This window comes from Lepisma saccharinum, chromosome 2 (assembly GCF_977018435.1).
Source record: "Lepisma saccharinum chromosome 2, izLepSacc3.1, whole genome shotgun sequence".
NCBI lineage: Eukaryota > Metazoa > Arthropoda > Insecta > Zygentoma > Lepismatidae > Lepisma > Lepisma saccharinum.
In genome coordinates, this window is record NC_139230.1 from 193,966,783 (window position 1) to 193,991,148 (window position 24,366).

General features: G+C 35.7%; 1 protein-coding gene across 1 annotated transcript in view; it reads right to left on the reverse strand.

Moving 5' to 3' along the window:
- The window catches only part of LOC145983817 (uncharacterized), a 107,838-nt gene extending 88,554 nt beyond the window's left edge, over positions 1–19,284 (reverse strand). The window contains exons 1-4 of the mRNA XM_083116861.1: positions 19,173–19,284; positions 16,365–16,458; positions 13,578–13,665; positions 10,807–11,076 (exon numbers count right to left, since the gene is read on the reverse strand). Coding sequence (XP_082972987.1) covers positions 10,807–11,076; positions 13,578–13,665; positions 16,365–16,458; positions 19,173–19,233 — 513 coding nt within the window. The 5' untranslated portion in view covers positions 19,234–19,284. The remainder of the gene's footprint in view (positions 1–10,806; positions 11,077–13,577; positions 13,666–16,364; positions 16,459–19,172) is intronic.
- Between the last annotated feature and the right edge of the window lie 5,082 nt (positions 19,285–24,366).

Below are 24,366 nucleotides of genomic sequence, written 5' to 3' on the forward strand. Positions count from 1 at the left end.
GAGAAAATAACCACTTGCTGCAAAGCATCCTGGGAGAAGAAGATAATCATAGCTGCAGGATTCATCTTAGAGTGTCACTTAGATCATTCCGGAGCTTTATTATCCAGCTGGGGCAAAACAAGAGGCACGGATGGAGCAGAGACATTGAAGCAGTTGTTCCTTTTCTGGCTCGCTACTGGAACTTCTTACCGGGTGGTTGCAGCAGTTGTTAACATGGCCAGACAATCAGTGCATGACATTGTTAAGAGAATGCTGCACCTGGTTTCTGTATTGTTAACACGTGTGGTATGTCTGCCAACCCAAGATGAATTGAATGCAGTAGGAGAGAGATTTTGTTTGCTGGGGAGGACTGATATATTCCGGCAGGCAGCTGGTGCATTAGATGGTTGCCACATCAGAATTATCTGTGCCAAAAGGCTTCACGACGACTACATCAATAGAAAGCTATATTACTCCATGCACTTACAAGGTGTTTGTGATCCTAGCATGAAGTTCATTGATATATTCACTGGATATCCAGGCTCTGTCCACGATGCGCGTGTCTTGCGATTGAGTCCATTATATAGAAATGGGAACTTTCCACCAGAGGGACACTTCCTGCTTGCTGATTGTGCGTTTCCATGCATTGCTAATCCGATATCAATAATAACACCTTATAAAGAACCCTTCAGAGCACACTATCAAGCAGTATTTAATCAATGCCATGCAAGGGCAAGATGTGTTGTAGAAAGAGCTTTTGGGCTCCTTAAGGTGAGATGGCGCTCCATTTTTACAAAGGCTCTGGAAGTTCATGTAAGAAAAGCTCCTCTTGTCATTGCAGCATGTGCTGTGATGCATAATATATGCATTACAGAAGGAGACATATTGCGTGAACCTAGGGTGAATGTGCCCCAACAACGCAATGATGACAATGCAATTAACAATGATGCTGCTGCCGTAGGGATTAGGGAAAGACTGGCAATCCAAATTTTTTTTGGAAACAACCCTGCTCTACGAGATCATGATTATATTTAACTTCATAAGGTTAAATTCAAAGCCTAATTGAAGAACTTGTTTCCAAAGTGATGTATTCCCTTGAAAATAAGTTTCAGTAAAAAAAATCATAGACTTAGGATTTTTAGGTTCTAAAAAGTGTTTTCAGGTTCCTAAAATAGGTTCTAAAGATCTTAAATTAGGCACAAAAAGTACTGAAATAGGTTCCAAAGAAAACTTATCGCACTTCATAATTCTTGAAAAATATTGATCAGGTACAATCGTCAAAAGTAAAATTTCAAAATAACCGTAAGAAATTTTAATATGGATATACACCACCAAATATTAATTTTCTGACCAAATTTTCATTTGTATGCATCATTCTCAAAATTAAACACAAATTGTTGCAATACTATAAAGAATGAATTGTGTATGAATTATTTGCTGCACAATAGCAGGGTGGCTACTACCTGGGAATTCCTTTAAATCCAGCAATTATGTGTGAAGTTTTCTGCATGGACTTGAAAAATTGCTGCTTTTGTTAATCCAAGTCCCATTGAATTTATGCAAAATTATAAATGACCTAAGGCAAGTTTTTCACAGTTTAACTTTTGTTTTTATCGAGGAAGGAAAAGAAAAGAAAGCCGTGTGTAAAACCAGAATTCTGTCAATCTCTTTACTTCGTTAGCGTCATTTGTAGAACAATCTATCTGGCAGATGGAGAATCATTGCAAGATATGTTCGTGATGACTAGGTAAATTTTAGTTTGAAATTTGTGTACAGTTAAATTTCTTTTTCATCCTGTAATATTTGATTTGTGTTTGTAGATCTGTATTTCTAGTCTGAGTATGTAAAATGGCAAATGTAAACTCCACTCCTTAAATTCAATATTAAGAATTTATATATAATTCATTGAATTGAGTTAGAATTCTTGGATGCACTGGAATCGCACAGAGGCCACTCTGAATACATAACAATCTTTTTCATTTTATCCACCGTCAGACTCAGCCTTTTTTCTGTGAGATCATCATAAATGCCACAAAGCACCGAACTGATGCGAGAGTGAGCACTTTGGTCCATGCAGATCACAGTGGCGTCAGATATTTTCCTTTGTTTAGAGCATTGAAAACACATCGTAGACTTGGAGGGAGGGAAATCAACAGAAAATATCTTTGAAATTCATTAGTCATTGATCTTTTAGTATCAAACTGAGATAATACCTCGGTATGACATAAAAATTCTGAAAAACCTACAATAGATTCTAATTGGCAAAATAGGTTATTTTAGGTACTATAAAACTCCCATCAGTTGTGTTCTGTCATGAAACTTTGATGTAACTTATTTCTTATTTATCTACAAAGGGAAAAATAGGTTAAAAACCTAAAATCTGATAAAATGACAACACAAACAACCGGTACCTCAGAAAGGAGAAAATTTTAAAATTGAGATACATCACTTTGGAAAGAAGCTCTTCAGTTACAGTTTGACTTGTTGGGAAACAAAATTGTATTTTGAATTTATTATGAATTTTTCTTTTTTTAAATATTGTTTCCATATAATTTTGTATTATTTTCTTAATGTAAAATGTAAAGTTGCACATATATTGCAAAATGGCAGTAATGTATGTGTCTTGATATGTACAAAAAATACTGAATAATGATTTCCAATTTTAGGGTGATAATTGTAATTTTTTTGGTTTACCTAAAGTAAATATTATTATTTTTTCTTTAACCAAGCACGCTAACAACACATGCTTAATGAGTTGGGTCTATTGCATACAGCTTAAAATACAAGTGGTAAGTGCATGTGCAAACTGGTGTGCTTTCCAGGATAATTGCATAAGCCAAAAATGAATTATAGAACTGTGTGCTGGAATTGCTATATCTTTGTACTACTGTCACAACGATAAAGAAAAAATATGTAAAGACTGATTACAACCGCAGTCATGAATAGATAATGTTTTATCTTGTAAGTAGTTGCCTATTTCCCAGCTATATTAACAATTTACTGGAACATTCTTATTTATTGAAAACTGAAGAGCGATAATTTCAACTTTGGCGGCAATTTCTGTGTACATGAAAAAGTTGGTTAACTGGCAGTAATCTAGATACGTAACATGGGAAAAGACACCTCTATTGAGTAACATATTACTTGTCACAAATAACATACCGAGCTCTGGCAGTTGTCTTTGAAAATCAGCAGTACACAATTTGCACAACTGTTTGTGGCCTCAACATGTACGGAGTCAACTGTTTTCTATTCCTAGGTTAAGTGACTCAAGATTGATGGAGGGATATATTGAAGGTGGGGAAGTAGATTTGAACAAAGAGCTAGCTCTGTTCTTAAATAAAATGCTGCTTCAAAAATTGTATCAATTTTTGCCCTTTGCGGTAAACAGTTCCCACTTTCAGCTGCAGTTAGAAGTGTTTCTTGTCAGAATTTTTAACCCTTCGTTGTTCATGCCTGAACTCTAGTTGCGGATATGGGGTTTTAATGTCACCTTATTACCGAACATTTTGTCAACACCCTCAATCTCTAGCTGAGTTTCTGACCTTCCTTTTTTACATAACAATTTATTTTTCAGCATTACTCAGATCTTCAAGCTTGAAAATCTGGTCTGCCGCTCCTTGCCTTTTTTCTTTGTTTATGTGCTTTTGACTTATATTAAACTGTGGTACTTTTGCAATAACTGAACAGTTGTTACAATAAGATGGATATAAAGGTAAAAGATCAGATAAAACAGCTAATCCTACGAATTTTGAGAAAAATTGACTTGACAGTTGGAATCATGAACACTGAGACCCATCAGTGTAATATGTGTTAGAATGCTGTGAAAAATTATAACGATTTTCAATCACTGGTTATTTTATTTGCAAAAGAAACTTTTTTTAATTCTCCCCCGATGTCGCAGTGGTGACATCATCGATTGTAATCACAAGGTCCCAGTTTCAATACCTGGTGGAGACACATAGTGGTTCTACATCCATTAAACTGTAGATCTAGTCCCGATTAGCTTTTCTGTGATTAAAATGATCTCAAAAGAAAAACTTTAAAAAACAACTCATTTCATGATCACATTTTTAACATGTGGAATATTATGACCCGGCTATATTTTTTTAAAAAGTTGTTTTTTTATTTCTTGGCAATATTCTTCCGAACCAATCTTTGATTCACATATTTCTTGCTTCCAGCGCGCGAATGTTTTCAACCGTTTGCCGTGGAATGTCCGTCAGGCTTTTTCTCCAGCTGGTGGAATCTGGTGACGTCAGGGTGAGATTCCACCTGCTCCCTTTAAATCCCTTGACGGAAGAGAGGGGAAAGAAACACTGCTTCTCAGGCACGGTGATTCCGTGGCAAGGGCAACCTCCTTCTGGAGAGAGTCCATTGGTTGCACTCTCCATCCCAGAGCCTTTGCCGTTCCCTCGGCTGGCACCCTCTTCTGCTATTCTTCCCCGATGGCCTTTGTATCGTAGGAGCTGTGAAAGTAGGGAAAATACATCTGAAAATGCGCAAGAAACAGGGAAATCTGAACAACATTTGCGAACCAATTCTATGTTAATTCTCATTTTACATTTGCGTCTGTCTTCCTGATCTCTGCTATTTCAACAGATATTGTCAAAGAAAAAAACTTTAATATTGAAGATGAAGGTAATTAAATAAATTAAAATTTTAACTAGAAATTCAAGAAATTACACCGACCTCTGTGGCGGAGTGGTTACCACAGCTCCCTACAACGCCAGAGCTCCAGGGTTCGAATACCGGCCTGGGCATGGGTGTACTTTGTAAATGTCCCTTCATCAATTTCATATCATCACTTGTATTTTAAAATGCGTGATTACTTTCTTAGTAGTCTTCAAAACGAGTGAGAGTACTTCTTTCACAGAAATGAATAATTTTTAAAAGAAAGCTATCAGAAATAAATTGTATATATATATATATATATATATATATATATATATATATATATATATATATACGTACACATATATTAGGTAATTTAAGTTGCTTTCCCCCCTCTTTAGATTAATAATGATCATAATGATAAAATATGTTTGAATGTAAAATATATAAACAAAAAACGCAATGATTTCAACTTATAACACATCGCGCATCACAGGGAATATAAAGCTGGGAAAGGGAATTTTTCAGCATACATAGGGAATTTAATTCTGTGTCAAGCAAGAATGAACCACAATAGAAGATTGTCGCAGGAAATTGAATGCGTGTTTTAGCGATTCGAGAATTTAATATTTGTTTAGCTGTTAGTGGTTTAGTATTCGTGCTAGTGCTGCGTTTAATGAAGATAAAGGCAATGGATATATAATACAATATTTGCATCTGAAAATATTTGGAACAGAATCTTTTCCAGAGAAATTGGAAATAGTTAATGTAGGTAGGCCAGTAGCATCTCTTGTACCACAGGTCTTGAACTTAAACTTCCGTGTATAAAAACAAAAATTAAGAATGCATGAGCAACTGGGTACTTGGGTAACTTGAATTTTACACTTCAATTAATATTGAGGGTATTTATTTCACTACCACATTCCTTTCATATTCTTTGTTACAGGTTTCTTTCTTATAGATTTATTATATTTTCTTGTTTTATTATTTGAAATTCTAAACGTAGATTAACTGCAAGTGCAATCACAACAATTATTCGACAGTGGTCGCAACAATAAGGTAAAATTTTGAACACAATAAAATAAATCATTCATAAATCCTGTATGGATGTTGAGGTAAATTTGCAGGGAGACTTCAGGAGTGGGTGGATGAATCAAGTGTCGGAGATTACCCACTAGTTAAAACCAGCATACGCCACTGCTATTAATTATAAATTATTAAATGTATTAATTATAAATTCATTAAATGAAGTTTATTTTGAAAAAAAGTGAAGTTCTTATTTTGGGCAGGCATATCAGAAGAATTACTGTTCAGTGAATCAATCTGTATCATGGTAGTGTGTGATGATAGATTATATTTAATACTTGAAAGAGTCTGCCTACGCTAAAGCTATCCATCTTGATCAACTATATTAAGACTGATGATAGCATAGTCTTATTTTTACTGAGACAACTGCAATTAGTGTTCTACTTACATCTAAATAATAATGCAAACACTTAGAACATCCTTATTAAGTCCACTTTATGCACAGTAAAGCTAATTAGGACTGGATCTACAGATCCAAAGCTCTGTTCCTCCACCAGGTATTGAATCCAGGACCCCTCGATTACAAAGCGACAACACTATTGTCATGAAAGCTGCATTGCAATATTGTTTTCCATACTTGAAAACCTTGTTCTGCATGAATTGTCTTGCCATTGAAAATACAACACCGGTAGTAATGACCAGCATGTTGTGAAGTGACAAATTTATACTAATTTAATATTTCATCTAGTTATGCATGAACTCCAAAATATGGAATCCACTAACAACCAGGTTTGCACACTTTAGTAGCACACCGGCAAAGGTCCAAAATGACTGGTGTCTTTGGGAGTCCCAAATAGGACTTTTTTTACTCCATATTTTATGTATCTTAATGCATTATCTTCATAATTATTTTGTCTAAAACATTACATTTTATGTTCTTTCCCTACAAACATGTTTTATGTGCTAAAGCTAAAGTTATGCATTTTAAACCAAAAAAATGTGTTTACCTACAAATAACTTGTCTTGGCAACTTTTTGTATATAATTTAAATAATTTTGTGTAAGAAATTTACCAAATACAGTGTCAGCTTTTTTCATATTTTCATGCACAAAATATTGTTTCTAAAAACAAGAATCTCCACATGTACAGAACAAATCAGTGCACATAAACACACTAAAAGCCTTGCAGGTATTTCAAAACAAATCATCCCATTGTAATTGCAATATAATCTTCAAGAGGTGTTGCCAATTGCAGCCAGCCTATTTCACTTATAGTTTCTGCTGTTCGTGACTATTTTTATAATGCCATATTTTACAACTAAAATAATTTTACGTAGCACATTAGCCATTGCTTCTTGTTACCAATTTGGTTTTGCCTTCTGTGTGTGTATGTACTCAATGAAGTAGTGGTAAAAATACTACACGAGTGAGTTGTAATTTAAATTTACAAATAAGTGTCTTTTATAGTAGAGAACGTCCTCCTGCATGGCCATGCAGTCTGGTATGGTATGGGTTTGAGTCCACCCGGGTTCAATCTCCGGGATTTCAGCCTGTGATAGTCACGCTAAGTGAAAATTTGCAAGTTGTGCACATAGGAAATTACATATAATGCTGAGTATCGTGAAACCAACTTCTCTATTTAAAACCCTCCATTCTATTCACAGCAACACAAATGGTATTAAAGACAAAAAGAGTGCTTCTGCATTTCTATGGAAAAAATATCCCCATGTGCCATTCAATTCTGGGTAAAATACCTTCATTATAGGCTGCATATGGATAATGGAGCCACAAACTGGTAGCATGGAAGAAAACACTCTTAGGACAATATTAGCCTTTCCAGTTCATTTTTCATTAATGTAAAAACAAAAAAAAATATGCCACCTTGTGCCCTTTGACCTCACTGCAGTTAACATAGGGTTACCAGATGACAAAAAAAAGGACATTTTTAGATTTTACAAATGTATTACACAGGGTGGAACAAAAGCCGCAATACATAGGAAAAATAAATATGATAAACAATGTGTTCATGTAATCTGCTCGACGTGGTTATCATTAGTTTGCAATAAGTTTCTCCCACTCTTGATGAACATGGTTTAGAAGAGAACACGTTTAAAAATAAATAAATATGGAAACTCAAAAACAAAATTTTATTTTCCTACATATTGCAACTTTTGGTCCACCCTGTACTATATACTTCTATACATAAATATCCGAATTTTGAAGTCCTGAAACTCAAATCAAAGGACGTTGCAGTGTCTCACATATTCTTGTCTACTGTTAGAAACTTGCAGCTCACGGCAAGTCATGGTAGATGTCTGAAATTAAAACCTCACATACAAACATCCAACGATATTTGTTTGTCGGAAGAAACATTTCTTGTTTTTTGTGCTTGCAACTGAGTGTGTTGTATTTCCTTACTTTGAAATTGAAAAGAGAAAATATATTAACAATTATTTACAAATACAACATTTTGTTACGAATCCTGAAGTTGAAGTACTTTTCTATACCCCAAAGGGAGAACATTTGACCATTTTATTAAAAACTCACCAGCCAAATCAGTATACCCAAATCAAGTTCACATGTGACTTTGTAAGGAATGACCCTAATATTTTCTAAAATTTACCAACTGGTCAATTCCACGAACTTAAGAGGTGTCTAATATTGGCTGCATTGTGTACTTTTCTCAGTCTTAGGCAGCCTTATGTTTGGTTATAATTCATCGTACACAAACTATTAGCTTCATTGTTTTCAGTTACTTTATGTAGCACTCATTCAATCTTCCAAGTTTAATCACAAATATTCGTACTGACAACAAAATATCAAAAGAACAATGGCAACAACACAAATATAATGTGAATCAGCTCAGCAACAAGATTTATTGCAAATAATAAACATCCAATGTGTTTAGTTAGCATGTTATATGAAGAATATTTCAGCCACATCGAGGAGCCTTCAACATAAGTGTTATATATATATTTTACTATATTCCACTATGGAAACCCCCTATGATTAACATCAATGGGATGCCCTGAACAGAAACCCTTGAGGCACGGTGGATTGATTTAAATCAGGTGATATTTGAAAAAAAAAATCAATGTTTTAAATCACTATAAATAAATAATCTATAGAATAATGTACATAAGGATTTTGCAGGTAATAAGAATCACTTTCGGTGAAAGTACATTCATCTCGTAATCATTTAAGTGATTACAAAATATATGTACTGGTGGGAGGAAGTTCATACAAAAGGAAATTTAAACTGTGAATACACTTAAATTTCTCTTGGTTTAAAATTCAATAATTTTCATAGGCAAAAATAACATTTAGTGTACAAGAAAAGCTGTATGTAAAATACTAATCATGTTAAACTGTAAATACTGTCATTAAGTTGTAAATAAACATGGCATCTGATGTTTTTCAAAGTACCTTTAAAAAATTGCCAAAATTCAGATACAAAGACTTAAAATATCTCATCTTACAATTATACAGTACATCCAGAATGTTTCGTTTTCACTGGAAGGAAAGTTACTAAAATTATGTATTCAAGTTTCATTAACACCGTCAATGAACATTTCCATATTAGGTTCATAAATACAGTATCAGAAACACAAAAATGTATACTAAGTAATAAAGACCACTTTTGGCATGTACTTACTTTGAACTCAAGCCTTCACCAAATCATGTGGCTTCCTCAGGAGATAAGACAAGTACAGTACAGATTTAAGACACAGGAAGGTAAGTTAAAGATTAAAAAGAAGAAAGATAACTTATGTTTTTCTTTTCAACCTTTAAGAAGGGGTTGAAAAAACGAATTCAGGTACCAGCTTTTTCGTATAAGAAAGCCATGTATGCAACTAAGATAAAGGCATCAATTTTGAAATATGATCTTCAAACAATAATTAATTTCTAATTACTACAAGATTGGAATGAAAGTAATTAATTTTTGTGCCCTTCTAAAGAAAGTCTAACTGTAACACCATGAATATATATTACATTGTACTATATGGTCAACTATACAATATCCCTGCAGATTTAATATTCAGCTAGCAACAGTGCAAACATTTATAATTGCTAGAGGCATGCACATTTCATTTTTGACGAAAACAGGAAATCTGAAATAACACATCCTAATGTTAATTTTTCATGTTTCTGAAAGGTGCATTTTCCCACCCTCTTTTGTCACGAAATGAACTGCAAAATGCAAAATAGACTCTTAAACACGAAATTTACCATTTATATACCGACACGACACTTTCTGAAGTCTGAGTTATTCAATTCACGGAAAATCGATTAATTCTGCTGTAAATATTTGAGAAGCAAAAATGGACCCCTTTATACAGGAATAAACTAATATTCTGGTAATGATTAAATGTGCTATTAGAAGGGATATGTTTATTTTGTGTAATAGTGCAGTTTTTATATCAAATTTGGGATTATATTCACATTTTTTTAAAACCAAAATGTCATTTTATATGGTGCTTTTTCATGGCTATAACAGCGAAATTTCATTTTTACTGCTTTTGAACCCGAAATTGACTGTTTTTGCACTGAAATTTTGCTTTCTTATTTACCAAAAAAATGTGTGTGTAATAATTGCATAAAGGGATTTCGAAAGCACTGAACTGGAAAATTCACCGGGCAGGTGATAATATTCATGCACCATGGCAACCAGGTACCCTGTATTTTTTCACCCCTGATTAAAAGTATTAGTTTATATTGGAGCAAGGCACACATTCAGCAATTCCTTAAACAGCCATAAGCCTTGTTAACTTACCTGACACTTCTGAAATGCTGAGAAAATAATAAAGCACCAGCAAAAACAATGTAAAATTGTCTCTGCAATGGACCAAACTTATGAAGACACATGATAATGTGGAAGTAGGAACAGACATTCTCTTGGCTTCAGTGAAGGTTATTTCAACAGTAACATGCTGCATGGAACTATGCAACACAGTGAATTTTCATACAAAACTCAAGCCTTTTCATAATGCGTGGATAGCTATCACACGTATAATTTAAGTGCACATGATTTTTCTTTTAAAAAAAACAAAAAAATATGCTATAACTCATATTTTATTTCAAACTATATTTTCATATATGATTCTAACATTGACAACATTTTATTATTTGTTGCCGTCATCTCCTCTCCCTGCCTAGTCAGTTCACTTAGAGTCCTCTCTAAAAGTACTTTTACTTCACTATCTCTGTCAGTTCTTCTTCTTTTGTGTCTTGGTGTTTCGGCAGATAGGCATGGTGTATCCACCGAGCTGGATGGCCCTGGGCTGCTGAAGACTACCGGCATGTTACCTGAAGTGGATGGGCTGCTGGACACTAAGACAGGAGGAGAAATGTTGTGCCTCTCCCTCAATGCTGCATCCATGGCCTCATAATAAGGCCACGAAATTGGAGTTTCCTCCCCATTTTCGGTGCCAGTCCCTGTCCTTGGATCCTTTAGTTCCTGTGACAAGAAAGAGAACTCTAATTCCACACAATCCTTGTGTAATATACAGGAGAGGACATCAAAAGGTTTTGATCATGCAAGGTATCAAAATTATATTTGAGAGGAGTGAAGTTTATTCTCGATGAGCCAAGAATACATAGTTATTTACATCTCCACAGCCATATAAATTTTATTTTAGAAGCTTCAGGTTCGATCCCCAGTGAAGGTATATAGCGGTCCAAAATCCAGGAGATTTCTTTACAGTATTCAAATTCTTTAGATTATAGAGTTCTGGAATACTAATGCCCTGAATATCAGCTGTTATCTGCTTATAGTTTTGCTACCAAGAATACAAAATCTACTTAATCAAAGCAACTACAATTTCTATGTAAAAAAACATTGTGAAGTTTCAATTATTTTGCTTCAGGTAACAAATTTGTTCGCTCAGCAAATGCATACCAAGAGAAAATAAAGGAGTCCAATAACAATGAGATACTGCATTACAATAATTGCTGGTAAAAGGTGATTACATTTGTAAAAAGAAGATTGAGAGATTTGAGTAAAAAAACAATATCACAAGAGATGTATGCAGCAAAAGTGTACACATAAAATACTATGATGATACCTGGTGTATATGTGTGTGTGTGTGTATAGTGTATATATATATATAAAGACTTTTCTTTCAATGTGGTAAGTGTTTATTGCCTCCTACGCCATTTCTGTTTATCCGTCCTTCTGGCACTCCTTCTCATCCTATTCCTGTATATATATTTATATATATAATGTTATTTAGGCCTTGTGGCCCTCCATCATTTTACACACACATACGAGGGGGGGCTGGAAAGTTCATGAAATCACCCAGAAGAAATAAAAATTGAAACAAATTGTTGTAGCCATTAGAAAGAGCATATATTGTAAACCTCTTATCCTGCATATGATCCTTTTGTCATTGTTATTTTTTTTGTTTCACGTTCAGTAAGAAGAGATGGCGGAGGACCTAAGGAAATTTGAGAAGAATGAGCTTCGCAGTGTCATCAAGTTTTTCGTGTTGCAAGACAAATCCCTCATGGATATCCATAAAACTTTGCATGAGACTTTGGGGGAACATGCCCCAGGATATACAACAGTAGCCAAATGGGTGAGGCGTTTTAGGACTGGACATGGTGAGACTGAAGATGAACCCCGCTCTGGCAGGCCTGCAAGTGCAGTGACTAGGGAAAACATTGTCAAAGTGCACGACATGTTCATGGAGGATAAGCGCATATCCACCAAAACCATTGCTGCGTATCTGGGGATATTGCGTGAGTGTGTGGGTGTCATAATATCAGAGTATCTGGACATGCGGAAGCTCAGTGCGAAATGGAACCCAAAATGTCTGAATGCTGACCAGAAGAGAACACGAGTGCAGATGTCACGGGAGATCGTGCGCAAATTTCAACACCCTTATGAATTTTTGCGCTGTCTGGTGACTGAAGATGAAACATGTATTCACCATTATGATCCACAGACTAAAAAGCAACCCATGGAGATGCGCCACAGTGGGTCTCCTCGACCGAAAAAGTTCCGAAGTCAAAGGTCAGCAGGGAAGGTTCTGGCATCGGTCTTTTGGGATAAGGACTGTGTCATCCTCATAAAATATCTTAAACAGGGTGAAAACATCAGTGCTGCTGTTTATTCCCAATATTTGATTGAATTGAAGGCGGCTCTGAAGGAAAAACGTCGGGGAAAAGTGAGCCGTGGTGTGCAATTTCTCCAGGACAATGCGCCCTCGCACAAGGCCCATCAAACCATGCAATTGCTGGCGGATCTGGGCTTTACCTGTGTACCCCACCCACCCTATTCCCCTGATATCGCCCCATCCGACTATCACCTCTTTCCAAACCTCAAAAAACATCTCAAGGGCACACATTTTCCGTCCGAAGAGGCACTGGTTGAGGAGGTGGAGGGCTGTTTTGCATGGCAGGACAAAACCTTCTATTTGAAAGGGTTACAAATGTTGAAACATTGTTGTGAAACGTGTATTGAGCTTCGGGGGGAATACCTTGAAAAATGTATTAAAATGGTTGTTCCAGCTGTATTCCTTCTGGGTGATTTCACGAACTTTCCAGCCCCCCTCGTATATATATGTGTGTGTGTGTATGTGTGTGTAGGACACACACACATACTAGAGGACCTAATTCTGAATTAGGTCTCTAGTATATAACAAAAAACAATAAAACATTTTTAGTTAATCTGATATTTCACGTGTGCAATAATACCAGTAGATTTTAGTGGAGAACAATTTGTTAATTACATCAAGGGTCTAGAGAGAGAAGATAAGAAGAATGCAATCAATGGCAGTAGAGAAACTTCACCAACAAGAGAACAGGAAGCCGCAACAAGATAACTAAATATTCATTTTTATTTTGAACGAACCATGCAATGAAAAAAATGCTATGAAATGAACTCCTTACGGTTTTTATGCAGCTCTATGAAGAACAATGAGAAAACGTCACAGCTAATAATTTTACCAAACTTACTTTGTACTTTCTAACCAGGTTCTCCCACTTCCTGCGACATTTTACCTCAGACAGTTCATCCTGAAGCCCCATCAGGTGAATTACTTTTCTGTAAAGGATGGAAATATATGAACATACATGTGAACTATTTCTGATTAATTTATTCTTAGACACAAAAATTAAGATATCACAAGTGCATTGGAAGACAACAAGCTAATTCTACAATATTAAATACACATTCGCATATAGAAATCAATGGCGATGGCTTATGTGTTTGTAAGTTTTTTTTGATAGAGAAACAGTAAGCATCTATATTCACTGAAACTGGTGTTAACACCAAAATCATCGCATCATTACAAAATTTGCAGGGTTCACCAAAGCATTTATGTTAACCAATGCTGTTATATATATATATGGTAGATTATCAGGCCTGGGCATGTGTGTTTGCGAGGGTCCAATCATCAATCTCACCATATCATCACTCATCCTCATATAATATTACATAATGAAACCAGATATACTAAGTAGCATTATTATTGGCAAACTAATCCCTTCAAAATATGCCACCTATATTACACTCCAGAAAACTGTAAAAATCCACTGGTTCTAAACATGGTGCAGCTAATGAAATTTCTAATAAAAGATCCGACTGTTGAGCAAACTGTTGCCGCCGAATGTCAAACTGCATCAGACATTGCATGACAGTTATTAAGACATTTAAAAGGCTACAATATGCCACATGCCTGAACACTTGTTCAAAGTATATTACAGAAAAATGCTCTCACTACTAATATAGAAGTAATATTTTTTATAGGTGACTGTTCTCAAAGTTTAATGATTTTTTGCAAGTTTTATAGGAGTATTACGAAATGTTTTGCAATAACGATTCTCTAAGTATTATTCACCAGAGAAACTATGCTTTGAAAAGTAGTTTACGTGATAATCCACACTTTAAATTGAGCAAATATTCTTCATTTAGAGATGTCTCATGCATGGAATCTTATTTGAGGCTCAAAGGCAGTTTCATGCTTGAGACCAGATTATGTGATCAGCTGTTGAAAGCATTTAGGGATGTTATTTTAGTGCAAAGAGCCCTAAACCTGGTACACCTACAACGAAAGCATTAACTCCTCCACGCCTCACATGTGGCAGCAGCTAGCAGTATAAACATTAAAAAAATGGCCGATTGCAAACAAAAAAATCATAGGAGTTTGCGGAATGCAAAACAGTTTTCCAGAAAACACAGCAAGTAATCATTAAGCTTCCAAAGTATGGGATAATAGACAAACAGAAATCATACCACGTCCAAAATACCTCTGTACCATGATTAGTTAGGGATTAAAGAATCAGAACTGGGACCATTTTGCTTATTAGTCTCAACATAATAAGTAATTTACTTATGTGTATTGGAAGAAAAAAATTGCAATATCAAACAATCTCAACATTATTGTAGAGAACATGTGAAGGAAATAGTGCAGTCTGATGTACAATAAATGATACTTCATACTAGGGATAGATAAAACAAACTAATTCAGGCACCAGCCACTTCTATTTTTGGTAAATATGGTCCAAGAAATCCATGAACCCAACTAAGATAAAGCCACACTTTTTCAAATATAATCTCAAAACATTAAATGTATTAATTAAAACAGGATTAGATTAAAATTAATTAATTCTTACAGCAGAATGACATTCCTAAAGAAGCCTCAACTGTTAACAGCATGATAATCGTCACGACAGATTTTAAAATTCGACTAGCAACAGTGGAAAATTAATGACACGTTTATTATTCTGATTTAATGATACACATGACACAGAAAACACTAACATTAAAAAACACATAATGTATGTTATTTTTTTTTAAAAAAAAAGGTAATTGAAAATAGCACAAATGAACTTTGAATATATAAAAAAATATCTTTGGCACAATTTATTAAATTCAGGCAGCAGGTGACATGGAAACTGGGAAACCAGTATTTTTCTATCCAGCTTCTTACAACATATTTAATCCGCTTCTTTTCCTCTGGTCAAAGCAGAGTGTCCACCAGCACTTTAACCCTAGAAAGCTAATATGTCCTGTGCCAAACGTATAGGCTAACCATTCGTCTGCTAAATTACTGATTTCTGCAGAATTAAAATGCAGCCGAATTTTGCAAAAACTATTTTATTTACTACAAAAGTTAGTATTTACTTCTGAAATACATGAATAGATTTGTCAGGAATGGAAAATTATATATATATTTATAAGACTTGTGTGCACTCAAAGCAACACTGACTGGTGTTCAACGCACATGGCTTGAGCCATGGCAGCAGAAGCAGCTGGTCATCCTCCTCTTACGAGAGGGTCACATTGCACCAATTTTCCTTATTTGTTGCTGAGCAAAGGGGTGTATCCAGGATTTTCCCGGGGGGGGGGGGGTTGGAAACTTTGGGGATAAGTTGGACGGTTTTCAAATGTTCGCCCTAATTAAATTTGTTCATAGCTGTTTCCAGAGATTAACCCTCCCTCACTCGGTGAGATTGCATTACATGGGTGCGTGTGCCCTTGCCCGTCTGAAGTAGTAGTAGTAGTAATAAGTGCATGTATCTGCAGATATAATATGATAAATCACTGGCTGAGCATCTGCATTAGTTTCTTGCATTTCCACGTTCAGGATGATAGCAAAATCTTAGGTAGTTGCTGTGGAAGTTTTGATATACGTAGACACTAATGTTTCGTCTGCCAGACAACGCATCAGCTTTCTAGGGTTACACAAATATAAAAGATAGTTACACTTAAAGGCTGAATATAAACAAATATATAATTACCTCCATCCCATCTTTGCAGCATTACGTTTGCCAGTGAAAATATTTGAATTTTCAACTCTCAACTGAATGAACTGCAGAGTTCTCACCTCAGTCCCTGAAAAAAAAATGCAAGTATGCTTAGTAAATTACTTGAGATAATATTTATAAGTAACTCTGCTAAAAAAAAAAAAAAAAGTTGAGCTACCTGTGTATGGTCCTGAACCACAGTTAATAATTCTTTCAAACTAATTTGAGTGAGAGGATAATGGGCTCGTCCTTCAAACTTATATAATTTTTGGGTAATGGTTCAGATTGTTTTAGGATTTTTTTTAAAATGCTCCTAGCAGAAAGATTAATTATCAAAAATTTGAAAATCATTGTCACACGAAATTTGAACCTTCTTTAAAATAACGAGTACTGATTGGATTTCTAATAAAAGGTTGGTAACAGTTAGATATAGTGAAAACACATTTCTTCAAATTTACAGGAGAAAAGATGGGAAAGTACTTATGGAATTGAGTTCCTGTGGACTTTTGAAAGCTGAAAATAGTTTTTTTTTTTTTAATTCGTGCAACCATTACCGTCAACTTCGTGAATCAAATGTTCCATGCGTTCGATTATGTAACCCCCTGTCAGTGTAGCAACCACACAGTAGTTTAGTTTTACAAGATGACACGTGAGCTGTATTTTTTTTTCAATTTAATTTTATATGTTTGCCTAACATAACCTTCCGTGACTGGTTTGTGGATCAAATTTAGCCTAAAAACAATCATTTTTCGGTTAATTAGTGTTAGTGTAGTAACCATGCGGTAGTTTTACAAGATGACGTGCGAGCGTTTTTTTTTTCCAATTCAATTTTCTGTTTGCCTAACCTAACCTTTCGTGAATGGTTTGTGGATCAATTTTCACTTAAAACCCTTTGTGAATAGTTTGTGCGGCATTTATCGGTTCATTAAGTTTGGAAACACTGCATATCAGCTGACAATAGACGTGAGTCAAGATTTGCCCACCAATTAGCAACGACCAATAAATACTTGTAATGTCAAAAATTACGCTTTCTTCAGTGAAAAAAACCAACATAATCCCACGTTGAAAAATGTTCTGCTATGCATATAAGGTAAGTACAAATGTAAGTAATTCGGAACTAAACGAGATAAATGTGTTTTCACTATATCTAACTGGTACCAAAAAGTTATTTATGTTGAAAAAAACAACTTTAAAATCACCTTATACAAGCATGTATGCTTCCCATGGACAAGGTATTCTCCATTGACAAGCCTCAGTAAGTATCGTGGACTAGTGGGAATGAATGTTGAAGTAAATCGGAACCTTAGCAGAATGCATGTAGGGACTTTATCTTAGTGCTAAAAGTACCTGACCTGCCTAACCTAACGACGAAAGCATATATTGAAAAAAACTTAAGTAGGCTAATTGCTGAAACTCTGCAATATGTGTTAACAGACTTAAATCTAAATCGAACCATGTAAAAATTACATTTGTATCATAATAAAATCGCAATAAAACAAAATGAACTTGGGCCAATTTTTGGCCATGACCATTTTCACCAGTGGTGAGAATAGCACATAGAGCCATTTTCACCAGGATCTGAGAACAGCATATGTGGCTATTTTTACCAACAAAAGTAAAAATCTGATTCACACCATAACATTCTATTTTATCTTCATTGGCAGTGTTGCTAAACTTACTGTTAAGAAGATAATTTAAATTAAGAATGGGTGTGACTACTACTTTCACCAGGCAGTGAGAATAGCAGAAAGTGCTGAAGACCAGAAATTACATGATCAGGTGTTGGGAAATAATTATAATGCTAATAGCCCCACACCTGACGTGTCTAACCTAACAATCACATTTACCCCTTCATACTTGTCATGATGTAACATATTAGCAGCACCAGTCCATCTGTACAAACCAACAACTAAAGAATACACGTATCCACACTTCACAGATGTCACATAGCAGGCCAGGCAAGGTTGTAGATCATACACATGCGCAGTTAAAATCTGGTGGAAATAGGCTAGCTCAAAAGCTACCTGGTGAAGATAGTCACTACGATAATTTTTTGTTCGTTGGGAAAAATGGAATAATTACACAAGTTAACCGCACTTTGTTACAGCATATCCCTTTAAAGAAAAAATATATATATAAAAATTGGGGTGGGGAATATGCATACTCATGGTAACAGTTTGGATTGTTTTTTGTTTTTTTTTTCAAATTCTCATAGCAGGAAGATTAATTATCGTAGAACTTTGACAATCATTGTCACACGAAATTTGAACCTTTCTTAAAGTAATGAGCACTAGATTTCCAAAAAAAGAACTTAAAAATTACTTTACGCAAGCATGCGCGCTTCCCATGGACAATGTATTTTTCGTTCACAAGCGATTGTAAGTATCGTAGACTAGTAGAATGAATGTGTAAATAAATCAGATCCTCAGCAGGCAGAATGCATTTAGGAACTTCATTTTAATGCTGAGACAAACGGCCTGCCTAAACTAACTACGGAAGCATATATTGAACAAAATCTTAAGCAATCACTAAAACTTCGCAGTATGAATTAACACAAGTGAATCGAAATTGAACCATGTTCAAATTGCATTCGTTGCATGATGAAATCGGAACAAAACAAAAGGAACTTGGTCCTCTCATCATAATTACAAGTAGCTCAACCCCGCTAGATATATATATATATATAAACCTGTATCAACGACAATACACGTGCTCAACCATCACGTAACAAACATTTCAATCACTTGCAAGACAAAAATAATAATTGGACTTCCATGGTAAACAAGAAATACAAATACTTACATTCAAAACACTTCTCCATCTCCAACACTTCTTCCTGAACCACAAACATATTTTCCGCCATTTCCCTTTTACTGCCGCTTGGCCGCTTCGGTACTCGCTGCGCTGGCGCGTTGAGAAAAAAAACAAAAGAAAGGTTAAAGATGGTGTCCCAACATACAATCAAGCGTGCATCTGTTACACCGTTCGCGAGCACACTTCAACTCGCCATCTGCAGCAAATTCGGACAACGAAGGTAGCATGAGTCCCCGGATGGAACGGTGCTCTAGGCAACATCAGCTGCGGATTCGGACGCGGCCATAGAAAAGGGGAATCTCCTAACTTCCACCCTGCCTTTTACGTGAACAGTGACGCCCTTCCCCACCACCTGCTTCTGTCTGTCCCTGCCTACCCTCATCTTATGTGGGTATGAGTGCATAATATTTGTACAGAAAATGCATACATATGTTGTTGTTCTTTAATACTGGTAAAATACATGTCACTGGTTTCATGCTAACCCTCAGTGACATTCGGGCCTCCCAGATGGCTCAGTGGTATCGCCGTTGCCTTGTAATTAAGGTGTCCCGGGTTTCGATTCCAGATGGGAGCACTTAGGGGTTCGGATTCAACTTGAAACTGTAGGTTTAGTCGCAATTAGCCTTACTGTGCATAAAGTGGACTTTTAAACACCAAATCACTCACTCAGTAACATTCGAATCCTTAATCAACGAATGTGTTCAAATAAATCAAACGGATAGTATTTCAGGCAGAATAAATTCCCTCTTATCAAAGATATACGTAATACGTATAGAACGGAATGCACACATTAATTCTGATTGTATAATTTGCGAACAATATAGCATAATGAAAAAAAATTGAATAAAACTACAAGTCACAAATTGAAATGACGTTTCTATTAAAATTATTTGCATGTGCCGATACATCCGTATACTAATTTGATCTCGAGGACGATAAACATAATCCTTGGAACATTTTGCATTATCTAACTGTGTAGGTTTAATACTCATTATTATTATTATTATTATTATTATGAGAGAACCATGTGGTTCCTTCTTCAAAAAGATTAACAGCAACAGGATCTTTATATCTAAAGAAGAAAATAAAGAGCTATTAGTTATTATGCTTTAAGTTTTCTTGGGGCTCTTTATTATAATTAACCCTCAATTTCCTAACACTGAGAATGTGGATATACAATTACTTTTTTTTCGATTTTGTAAAACTAATAAGAGATCAATGCTTTCTATTCTCCTTGCTTTTTAATCACAAAAAGTATTTTTTTATATATATATATATATCTCGAACTTTACAGCTAGGGATGGAGATCGTAAATTAAAATTAAATGATATTATATTGTGCCATCTATTTTTTAATTGAATAACTAATTTATATCAATGTTCTCAATATTAAAGGTTATACATGCTTGAGTTGTTTGTTTGAATTGTTTAGTTCACTTCGTGCAAAATGGGCAAATCGGGGCTGCATCTACAGTGGGTGGGATGCGAACCACTGTGCAATGTGCATCCATCGGGTAACGAGCCCAGGAACGCTTGATTCAAAGGCGGCGACATCACACATGCTTGAATGCAAAATTTTATATTAACATGTAATATGAGTGTACTGTCCATCCTTCTAATATATTATGCTCTACATTTACGTAAGTTTTTCGCAATTTCTTAATTATATTAATTAATCGCGTTGCGATAATAAATAATGAATTGATGAAATCGATTAGAGAATAATCACAGTGACATGCCTACATGCTGCGCGGCCTTTCTCCTCCGATTCCATAGACAGAGTATATATTTTGGGAGTATCCGACCCAAGTGTCTCGCATTTAATAATAACATAACTATAGGTAAATTAATTATTATTATTATTGAATGACCAGATAAAAAGAAACATGTACTCATTATCTGGTATTTTGTGTAGTTAAGATCACTAACATTTGGGTAAAAATGACTGCCTTACCAAAAATATTAATGTCAATTCTTTAAAAGGCATTGATTAACGAAAAGGTTGTTAGGTCCACCTATGAAAAGTAACGTCCCTGATCACTATTTCTGTGTATTATTAGTAATAGTGACATGAGTAATTTTCACAGGAGCTGTTCACGGAAAGCTGTAAATTCACAATCGAATCCTTGCTTCTGTGAAAATCAATGAACTTCGTATAATACAACAGCAACACGTGCTCTGCTTATTAAATTTTGTAATTGGTTAGTCTCTCGGGAGGCTCCCCTTCCCTAAATAAGCCATTGGCCGGCAATTATCTGGGCGCAGGTATAACATTGCATGCTAGTGTACGAGTAGATCAATTGCTACTAGCATTCAGAGAGGTGTGAAGAGAATCACGGGCGGTAACTACTACATTGTGTATGAGGGAGGAGAGGACACAGCAGCCTTACAATGATACAGATTGTAGCTACATGGAGAGCAACTGGCCAAGGGACTGGTTGTGTGAACAGGATTTGCGAAGGGAAGGGTTATGTACACTTGTTCTGTTAGTCAGCCCTCATTTTGCCATCATTTCCTACATTTGATGTCCCTTTTTAGGAATACTTGGCCAAAGGGAGTGGGGTTATAACCCCCACAAACCGCCCCTTGGGCACGCCACTGCAAGGGACCATAAAAATATTTAAGACTTATAGTCTAAAAAAGGCAAGAATATGTGCTAACCACCATTTTTGGACAGTACAAAATCCTCCCAATAGGTCTAATGTTCTATAGTTCTCAAAGAAATTGTTGTACAGTCTTAGAAAAAAATACCTGGGCCACGGGACGTAGAATTTCGTAACGTCTTAAAGCCTGTTGTTTATGCAACCCAAATAACAAAACATTCGCTTAAGTTTGCCTGGTGATTCTGAGTTCTCGGGAAGGATTGAGCATTGATAGCATGAGTCACATGACTCGTGCCCCAGCCACAACAAACAGCTGGGTGCTACGATGCCTCCAGAAGAAAATTTCAGGAACTGGTTTCTTGACAAGAGCTACTCGTAAGGAAATACTATTCTTTCAAGTGATATTAGAGTCATTGTCAAGAGGTTCGCTGAAATGATGGTTCTCATCACAGACCACATGCCACACGTTAATTGTTTAAGTCCAGTTCATGCACTGGACCTACAGATTAAAATGGGATCCGAACCAAATGCCTCTCTATTTGGTATTGAATTCGGAAGCCTTTCATTACATGGCGAAGACGTTACCACTACGACATCAGAGAGGCAATGGAACCCATTGAGAAAGAGATAAGCGAAAATTGCTGCGTGACAAACCATATTTGCCCGTAAATTTTAAAAATAAGACAATATTTTGTACTGACAGTTTCGAACCGTGGGAGAGGCATATATTTTTTTGTACCATCGTCCATTTCACGAGTTTATAATTCTTCCTCACCGACACGAGTAACGCGAGTGGTAGAAGAAAAGCGAAGTAAAATAACTGAAACAGAAATAAAAGGAAAAAGCGAAATAAATTTTATTCATAATATTCTGCAGTCACTTGAGTTGTATTCACGGGATGCTATCTTTAAAGAAAGCCGTGGTCTCTTCCTTGTCTTTTTTGCTTTCTTTGTGCTCTTGCTTCCCCCGTCACGATTGGTCTAAAACTAATTAATGCGACGTTAATTAAACAATCCAAACAACGAAACAATGCACAATCAACTGCACAAAACAACATTCCAAATGTTTTCGAATCGGAAAACAATTGAGATGCTGTAAAATGACTTAAGATGCAGTAATAAAGTGGGAATTCGGTACCGTATAGAATTAAATCGGTAGAGATGTTCGATTTGATTGGATGTTTGTTATTTAGATTTGCTATTCTTTCACTTTTGGCAAATAGCGACGATGAAGATGAGTGATGCTATGATGAAATTGATGAAGGGACACTTACCAAGGACACCCACGCCCAAGTCGAGATTCTAACCAGGGACCCATGGCATCGTAGCGCGCTGTGCTAACCACTCCTCCATGGAGTGGACATTATAGCATATTTTGTGTGCTCAATTGGGATCAATCAATGGAATGAATAGGCATATTATATGATTAATAAATTCATATCATAATACCACGTCATATTATTCGGCACGAAGTAACATCAGAGACATTCAATCTTGCATTTTTGCCTTTCAACTAATTCTTTGAATTCAGGTTAATCACAACAATAAGATAAATTATGAAGCAAATGATAGTGAATGTGGGATATTATTACGAATTACCTGACAGAAACAACATTAAGCAGGCTCGGTGGTCAAGCTCATTAAGTGATTGACATTCGATATCGTCGCCAAAGTTCCCGGGTTTGAGTACCGTCCTTGTCGGGGGTGTTTGACTATTTCGTCATCAATTTCATGTAATGGTCACTCGTCCTTATCGTCGCGATCATCGAACAGGGAATAAAAATTATAAAAATAAATACGATGGAAGAGTACTTATTTCATCTCTCACGAAATCTCCTACAAAACCGGAATATATAAAATACATGTATATTCATTCACATACATTTTCGATTTCTATATTTAACTAATCGAGACCGAGAACGGGAGAGCAATTTTCAATTCGACAAACCGAGAGACGGAGAAACTGTCAAGTCTCGTTTCTTCTTGGCACCTCCGTAATCGAGTTGTTCTGTTTGTCATTGGCTTTGTATTGGCAATTATTGTCATTATTCTTCCCCTGCAGGTAAACCATAACGATGAATTATGATGAAATGAAGCAGATAAAAGGGCAAGAACAAGAAAGTCATGCCTGTTCGGGACTCCAACCCAGAACCTTATGTAACGAGATTTGAAATTCTGGAGAAGGCGTCCGTGTTTCGCTTGGTTTTCTCTTTCCTCTACTTCTCTTATATTATCATACATGTATAATAAAAATGGATCTGATACGATATGTTGCGATTCATAATTGTGCTGGTTAGATGCTACAGATGTGAACTCCAAACTGCAATATAGTATTCCCTTGTGTTTCGTATCTGGTTGAACATGAAATTTTCTTACACTGTGACAATTTCTTTCTTAGTTTTGGTTTGGTGCACAGATATGCTAATCTGGACTCGACCTTCAGTTTAAAGTGGGATACTAACCACTATGTGCATCCACCGTGTATCAAACCCGGGATCCACTGATTACAAGGCGACGACGTTATCACTACGCCATCGAGGAGGCCCCATGACAAAATGTTATTCACTCGATCTCTACCATA